The sequence below is a fragment of the Herpailurus yagouaroundi genome, unplaced genomic scaffold (assembly GCF_014898765.1).
Source record: "Herpailurus yagouaroundi ecotype Mexico unplaced genomic scaffold, PumYag 100, whole genome shotgun sequence".
In the NCBI taxonomy this organism is placed as follows: Eukaryota; Metazoa; Chordata; class Mammalia; order Carnivora; family Felidae; genus Herpailurus; species Herpailurus yagouaroundi.
This window is the reverse complement of record NW_024412391.1, coordinates 44528846-44537757: the sequence shown is the minus strand read 5'-3', so window position 1 is coordinate 44537757 and position 8912 is coordinate 44528846. Positions and strand designations below refer to the sequence as shown.

General features: G+C 38.3%; 1 protein-coding gene across 2 annotated transcripts in view; it reads right to left on the bottom strand.

Moving 5' to 3' along the window:
- Positions 1–823: 823 nt before the first annotated feature.
- The window catches only part of SKAP2 (src kinase associated phosphoprotein 2), a 186035-nt gene continuing 177946 nt past the window's right edge, over positions 824–8912 (bottom strand). The window contains exons 12-13 of one of the 2 annotated variants that reach the window (XM_040472395.1): positions 3618–3719; positions 824–3262 (exon numbers count right to left, since the gene is read on the bottom strand). In XM_040472395.1, the coding sequence (XP_040328329.1) occupies positions 3627–3719 (93 nt within the window). In that variant the 3' untranslated portion in view covers positions 824–3262; positions 3618–3626. The remainder of the gene's footprint in view (positions 3263–3617; positions 3720–8912) is intronic. The other variant, XM_040472396.1, reaches the window with a different exon arrangement.

Sequence of the window (8912 nt, the reverse complement as noted above, 5' to 3'; positions counted from 1 at the left end):
ACAACCGATTTATCCAAAATTTAGAGGTGCTCTTTCTTGAGTTAGAAATTTTTGCAACACTTTGCTCGGTCTCACTGGTGAAGTTCAAACTTTTAGACCACACGTATGCTAAGGTCAGTTTCCCTATGGTGGCTGAACTGCAATTCTGGATCTCTACTATAGAACTCAGTTCTGGGTTCTGCATTTAATCATGACCCTGGAAGGTACCAGCCTCTATGACGTGAACAGCAATAGTTTAGGCAGGAGAAATTACAGGAAATTAGAAATCATTCGAACTATGGGGGAATCTTAACTGGAAACATTTTAGGAACAACTGAATGAAATCTCCACTCTTCATCCTATCTGCACACTGATAGCAACCCACCTCCCACATGCATAGATTTCACTTACAGATGGCTGAAAAGTAATTTTCTATGGTCCTACGATACTTTATGTAATTATCTGTAATTAAATGAACACAAGGTAAAAATAGTCAACTGAAAATAATATAAAGTATTCAGAACAATTACGAGGCTAAGCAACGTTTTTCATAAGAGAAAGGGTCACATGCAACAAAGTGGCAAAAAACAGAATGGAGTGAGCTGTGGTTAAGTGTAAATCCTATAGCAATGAAAGTCATTTGTATTATCCTTACTTCTTTGAATAAATTCAGATGACAGCTCTATTTCATTTCTTCATTCAGTTTGGAGGCCAGATGGCATTAGAATCATTTACTTCACCTTGTTGTGCTTAATTACTACAATCAACACACTATTTTCCAAATTAATCATAACAAAGTAATTTCATTAGTAACACAGCAGGCTGTTGAATTATTAGCATCATAACAGTTTGCAAACAATTAAACTTTATTTGAACCTTAAAAATTTGCAGAGTGGAACATTATTGTAAGATCTAATGGCAACAGAGTACAAATTCAGTACAGAGCAAATAATCAAGCAAAATGCTATATAAAATATGACTTACAATCACCTTTGAAAAAAATTAGCTCTCTAACTGTTCATAGAAAAACAAATAAAAGCTAAGCAAACATAATGAGAACAGAGCAATTAGCATATCTTCTAACAAGCCATGTTGTTTAAATTCACATTAATGATATTATTATGATCTTGAAGAGAGTGTGATGTATTGTCAAGGGTGTAAAGGAAACTTTCTCCCTGGTAGTATACAAATGATTTTGCCAAATGAATACAAAGGAGTCATGCGTTGAAAGTAATGATTATTTTTCTTATCACTCTAATTTTAAATCTCTCGTTTCCCTTCCTATCTCCCACCTATATTCAAGTTACACAAGAACAAAGGCCAGAGCGGCTCTGGACAGAAGTTTATTTCTGTATTGTCACCATTCACAGAGACTATCTAGCTTGGAATCGTTGGTCATCAGTTGGCAAAGGACTCCCTCTCCTGGATTAACTGTAAAAGGAGGCAAAACTCTTTTACATGCTTTACGTTCAGCTCCAGTTTGGGCCCGGGTGGGGGAGGGGCTGCCCAGTGCTTTGGTATGTGATGAAAAGCTGCTGCCACCTACTGGCCGAGCAGGAAAATCTTCCCTTCAACCAGAAGCATGAAACCTGTATCCATTACCAAAATTACATTTTCAGGGGAAACCCACGACTGCTTTTGCTTGTCATCTCTCAGGCTTTGAAAAGCAGACCACTAAATTTGTCTCCAGTTGTCTCATCTATGCTGAGATGATTTCAACCTGCTCCAAGGGATCTCTATTAGGAACAGATTAACGAGTGCACAAACTCATTTCCGAAAGCTTTAACTTGACAACGTCTAATTTATGTAAACTAGACTTGACCCACAATCCCTAAAACTAAAATACAGACTTCATCACATTTGAAATCTGATGATCACAGTATTGAGAAGATAACGTTAAAGTTAAGCTCTGAAATATTGCTTATAAATAGTAAAGGGGGGTTTACTTTTTATATATAAAGGGGGGTTTCAACTCATTCATGGTTAGCATCTTTACCTTCATAAAACAAACATCTGAGAAGTTCAACAAAGGTGGTACCCCCCAATCAATGATTCAAAATTACATGAGTCTATCCACATCAAATAATTACCCGATCAGCAGGACATTTTGATATGTATCAAGGCCACACTGCTACCTTGTTGGCATTTAAAATAATACCCTTGATTTCAAATATACACGGAAAGGTAATGTAATCGTTCCACAAATCTTGCTCCGGCCGCACAACATAGACCTCCAGTGTCGGCTAACCCTACCTTTCCACTCGCCTGTTGGTACGGGTTCCCACCATGATTTCTATGCTCTCCTCTCTGAGCCCTTCCTTTTCTTTTCACTGCTCTGAGAAGTGTGAGACTCAGAGAGACTCAGATCTGGGGTTCTACTGTTCTGTGCTGGGACTTTAACAGCACAGCAGTGATCGGGCAGGATAAGGCAGCGCTCCGTTAGGTCTCCTTACTTTGAAACTACATACGGAGACTCTTTAGGCCATTGTGTTACACAGAATGGGCTTTCTTATGAATTTTTTTATTTTATTCCATTTAAATACAGAACGGTGGTGGAAAACGTTGGCAAGTCCGTCATCTAATCAGGATGTTTGTTACTGAGAAAGGGCTCGGCACGGACTGTGGTTCTGGTCCGCATGTGTCACAGGTGTCCGTGCACTGCCATCGGGAAGCCTGTCATCTTTTCTTTCTTGTGGCTATATTTAACACGAAGGAAACTTGCCAATCAGTAAGATTCTTTCATGAAAATATGTTACTACTGTGTGAAAGATAAGTACTAAGATGGTTAACAAAGCCACATTCTTTAGATAGCATCTACCAGAAGTTGGCATGATATACTCAATTCAAATTTCTATGAAATTACGTATTACACTCTAAAATATAATTGACATCCAACACAAAGAGGAATTACGACTCATAATGAAAGTAGCAGTACATAGCAAATTATGCTGAATTCTTCACACAAATCAAATGAGTAACTAAAAACTACATTTATTTCTTAGCAAAATAGCAACAGGTACAAGTTTCCTGCCTGCATCTAATTTACATTAATATTCTTTATTTAATTTCACATCAGAGAAATATTATAATGAATGCATAAAATAACAGTTAAAGACAAATGTCCAATAAAACACAAAAAGGTTATGAGCTGCCACGCAGGCTTTCAAGATGATTCTAAATCCAAAGCATTTACTGACTAGCAGAAGAATCTTCCTTTTCTGCAGGCAGAAAGGGAAAGTTGCAGCTTAATTTTTTTCTTCAGTTGAAATGTTGATTTTTCCTGCTTAGAAAAAAAAATTACATTTTTAGCCAAGGAAAAATGAACATTTTGTCAATTCAGCTCCTCAGAAAGGCCGTAAAAAGTGATACTTTACTAAAGAGGAGAAGGTTTGGGAAAACATCCAGTTGTTAGCAAAGGGACTTTCTCTAAATAAATCTATTTCCAAAGTAAATTCTATGAAGTTATTTAAAAATTAAACCAGATTAAAAAAAAAAAAAGATGATGATGATGATGGGGGAGGCATGATCTTGGTGCTATCCAGAAAACTACAAAGACTTTTTAAAAGGCAAAGACTCATAATGCAGAGACCAAGAGAACATATGAGCTATTACAGAATATTGGATTAAAATGTACTTACCCAGGACTCTCAAATATCATACATCTCCATTATGTAGGCTTTCGGCACCAAGCCAATGGCTCCCTTCATTTCTCCTACCCACCAGCCATATCTATTGTATTCCTAATTGAAAACAATATGCAATATTAACCTTTAGACTGGTATAAATACAATGTTGTTTATATGCAACTTCTTAGAAATGTTATTTCTTTTTATAAACTTACAAGAGCTTGAGCTGCAAACTGAAACATTTTAATCTTTTTTTTGTTTGTTTCTGGACACTTAAAAATGCTGTTAGGCAAAGATTTAAATTAACGTATAAGACAAAGCCTGTTTATGACTCCGTACAGAACACAGAAACAGTCACTTGGGATAAGAACTTAGCAAATGAAACTACATGACGAAGTCAATTCCCTGGGCCCATTTCCCTTCTCCCTCCCCCCCCCCACTACACACACACAGACACACACACAGACGCATGCACGCACAGGCAAGCACACTCGTGGCCTGGGAGACAACTTTTCTACGCAAACACCAGCTCTAGGTGCTACAGGGTTACAGCCAAGATCCTTAGGATACTATCTTTGCCTTCAAGAAGCTTATCATCTAGCAAGGAAAGAATTACTTTTTCACAATAAACTAATTCCTACTAAACTCATATGACTAAAGATTATTCAGAATGTAGAGCTACGCCTCAAGAAAAATCTAATACGTGTGTATAGACATTTTAAACAGACAAATGAAAGAATAAGAAAACACTAATAATATCCGCAAATATTTGTTTTACAAAATAATTTTCAAAGGCTCCTTTTTTTTTTTTTTTTAATTTTTTTTTAAACGTTTATTTATTTTTAGGACAGAGAGAGAAACATGAACGGGGGGAGGGGCAGAGAGAGAGGGAGACACAGAATCGGAAACAGGCTCCAGGCTCTTAGCCATCAGCCCAGAGCCTGACGCGGGGCTCGAACTCCCGGACCGCGAGATCGTGACCTGGCTGAAGTCGGACGCTCAACTGACTGCGCCACCCAGGCGCCCCTCAAAGGCTCCTTTTAAAAAGCTTCCCTAAGGCATTTATTATTGCTTTCAACTAATCCTAAACTTCATTAGATAAAGCATGGGTGGCAGGAATTTAAAGGTGGTGTTAGAGTCACCCTTACAGTAGAAGATCCAATAAGAAATAAAGGATCTCAAGTTATAAAGGCAAAATATTCATCTAGCTGTAAAAAAAGAGTGATTGATGAGTCACTTCTGCGTTTACTTTGCAACGTGAGATAAACCTGTACCTGCGTTTCTCCCCTTTGCCTCCACTGACAGATACGACACTGCTTTAAGCATTACGAACACTCTGTAACTGCTCTCATATGTCTGCCAGGTTGACTAATGTATTTTTATCTCAAATTTATTTATGTTTAGTGAGATACAAACAAAGTAAAATGAATTACAAGTTTCAAGAATAATATCTTCCAAAAGCAATACTCGGCAAAAGCATTGTAGGACCCAAATTTAATTTTTCATGGAAGATAAATTTTTAAAATCAATCCCCAAAGTAATTCAATAGGCTATGATTTTCCAACATCTGAGTCCTAGATAAATGTGCATATGCATATTGAGTTACAGGTGGGGAGGGAATATTCAGACTAGCACAGACTTCACATTTGTATTGATTAGTATGCTATTGACCAGCTGAAAGGAAAATCATACAATTCTTCAATACAAATGTAAAAACATTAGCACGTGTGTATTGATAATGTGGTCTATCGATAGAACACAGGATTAAAACCTCTATGTGCTTTTTAAACAGTGGGTTGGGGGCGCCTGGGTGGCGCAGTCGGTTAAGCGTCCGACTTCAGCCAGGTCACGATCTCGCGGTCCGGGAGTTCGAGCCCCGCGTCGGGCTCTGGGCTGATGGCTCAGAGCCTGGAGCCTGTTTCCGATTCTGTGTCTTCCTCTCTCTCTGCCCCTCCCCCGTTCATGCTCTGTCTCTCTCTGTCCCCAAAATAAATAAACGTTGAAAAAAAAATAAAATAAAATAAACAGTGGGTTGTACAAGAATTAGGTTTATTGGAAGAAAAAGGTGGAAGGAAAATATGAGATGGGGGGGTAAGGCTAACCCTGTACTTATTCTCAAGAGGGCACAGCGCTGGTTAATGAAGACGGAGGGCTCAAGGTTTTAAGTTTAAAAGTTCAACGATAGTGTGAATTTAGTGGATAAAACTATCTAAAAGCAATGAAAATAGTCTGATGCCCGAACTTAGTGATAATGACTATAATCTACATGGGATATATTTATCAGAAGAAAACACCAACTTACTGAAAGCTATGATTAGCAACCATTATATCTTAATAGGAACCTAATAAAACTGCCCTTTTCAATTTTTAAGGCAATGAATACAATTAGAGCCTAATGCTTAACAAAACAAATGTATTTAACCTTCCAGAGGCAAAAGGCCTACACTGTAAGATTTCAAAGTGGATGGTTAACAGGGTAGGTCTGAGTATGAAAGCTCTTACCCAATGTCAATGTAAGACTTTAAAAAAAAAAAAAAAAATTTGAATATTTGTAAAGAGCAAGGGAACCAGCGCCCCCAACAGGCAGACAGAGAACATATTCAATGAGAGGGCATATTAAGACCCAAATCGGCTTTCAGAGACTAGCACTCAATCTGGGCTTCCAGGTTTAAATTCAAATACAAACAAGAATGCTCATGTCATTTTATAATATTCCACTTTGGTTATAATCTGTAGTCTCAACTGAGGGCATATCATCATTCTCAAAAAGCTCACTCACATCCAAAGTTAAGAAAATGGATTTCCAATGCATCATTTCACCAAAGGACCAATGACACACTTCACACTTGAGAGAATTCTGCCTGATGGTCACTGGTCAGATTCATTAAATAGAAAGTACCCTCGAAAACAGGGGGGAGGGGCTTATGCATCTGCAAACAAATCCCTTGCAAGTAACATTCTAGGAAAAAATAAAGTTTCAGACTCAAATTATCTTAAATGCTTCACTTAATTTAAAACAATTCAAAAGCATATGAAATTTGCTCATAAAAGTTTTCTAAACTATCACAGGTTTAAATCAGAAAAGGGTAAAAATAAAAACCAGAACGCTCATTACTTTACATTTGTAAAGGATTCCACAGAACACCCCTGTGTGGAATTAAGAGGCAAGATAAAATACAGTGAGGTAAAAATCTAGGAGGCAAATTTATGGATTTACACTGTGGCCATTAGAGTATGTCGACAAGATTGCAAACACAGAAGCTTTTACTTTTATCATTACCATCCTCCGTATGAGCCTCTTGAGCAACATGAATCCCAATTAAACCATTTGCAGCCTATAAATTGGAAAGAAGATGCTTTGGAGTACGGTATTCTAAACTTGAGCCTCAAGATTCAGTATCCTACGAGCTTTCCTTCCGAAGAAGCAGATCTGCCTCTCTGCCTCCCCTGTTTGCCGCTCCCAAATAAATGTGGTTCCAAATGATGTATTACTTACGGTGGAAAGAATGCAATCCAGACAATGTTGTCTTACCGTCCACGTGCTAATTATAGTATTGTTCTAAAAGTCGCGGGTGGGTCGTTTAAAAAAAAAAAAAAAAAAAGATCAACCACCCTCAAACCTTATCTTGTTATTAAACAACAAAAAAGAAAGAGACAAAAAACCACTCCAGGCTGCCATCTAAATCTCTGAAAGGTTAGGAAACATCATGGCATCTTTATGGCACACGAGATCTCAGGTACGAGAAGGCCTGCCATCTGGTATCCCTCACCCTACTCGGCTCTTAACATCAACTGAAATGCTAACATAGGCAAGTGGCTGTGCTTCAGGAGGACTGATAAAATAATGAAGAGTCCTTTAATCTACAGGAAACCATTCCAGTCAATTTATAAGAAATATTGCATCCCTTTGTAGGACGTGTAATTATTTTCTATTAATCATGTGCTATAAAGCTACATTATGCGGTTATTCTGTTATCACTAGAAAGAGGCCTGCAGTCAGCTTCTGACAATGTTAGGTAATTACTAACACAAAGCTTCTTTCTCCTCCCATACTAATGCTATCAAGATCCAGAGGTGTGGCGATTGCTCACTGTATAAAAATAGTACTCAAAAGAAATTCAGTATCTGCAAAATGGATGGTTTCCAGGCAAAATGCAATGTGGCAGGCGAGGAAGCAAAAAAAGCCAAACTTGCCCAATAACCCGGGGAAATAATCGTGAAGCGGCACTGCCCAGTTGTGCTCTCACCCCTGTTTTCCATTTTCACGCCGTTGAAATAGTTTTTTATTTGTTTTGTTTTGTAGTAAAATGTGAGGCTTCGACTAATAGTTGTTAAGCAACAAACGAAAGCGATTATGTAATAAGCAGGGGGAGAGGGCTCGTTTTGATCATGTGAAACCGACTGTACCTGACGTGACAGCCGCCATATGCCCATGTTTACTCATTCGCTAAATCTTCGCTCTCTGCCTGTTGATTATCTTACACTTAAATACTTAAATAAGGCCCCAGCGTTCACTTAAACCCTTCTCAGCACCGTGATTCTCATTTCTCAAGTATGTTCATCCGCTTTCTGCAAACCATGAGGTGAAAGAATGTCACCTGAACAGAAACTTGAGACACTAATAAGATTCTGTGATGCACTCCCCCTTCCAGACACTAGTTACCAATCTGTTTGAATGCAATGGGTGAAAGACTGTGCGTGTGTCCTGTCTCCCAAACATACATCTGTGCTTCGAAACATACTAGCCTCGTGCAGAAATGAAGTTAATTTTATTCACAAATGTAAAATGCATCGGGTTTCAGAGCCCGTGGGCTTCACCGCTGTTTTCCAACTGTTCGCTGTGATAGTCTCGATTTTTCATAAACATTGTAGGAGTATGAAAACCAGATACCCGTGCAAAATACAGAAGTACTTTCTTCAAGGGTACCTGTTGGATCTTTTCCTTTTTACTATCTCCAGTTAGAAACTTTGTAAGAATCCCTTCATTTCTCCTACATCCATCATTTCATCCCTTGAAGTGCACGACAGGAACCTGACAACCTCAGTGTTTCACTATTACTGTCTACACGTGAACTCCTTGAATCTTCATCTCCTAGGCTGATAAATGAGGAAACTGACACTAACACTCTCTAAGGTCCTCCGTGATGCCTGAACACCACCCTCCGTGAACCTGCTTTAAGACACCAAGTCTCTTAGTGGCTTGTGGAAATCAACCTCATTACTTAATAATTCACTACGCAGGTGTGACTTTGAATTACGCTAATTTGAAGAATTACTATTTTTTTTTTTCCTCCCTGCACTGTGCAC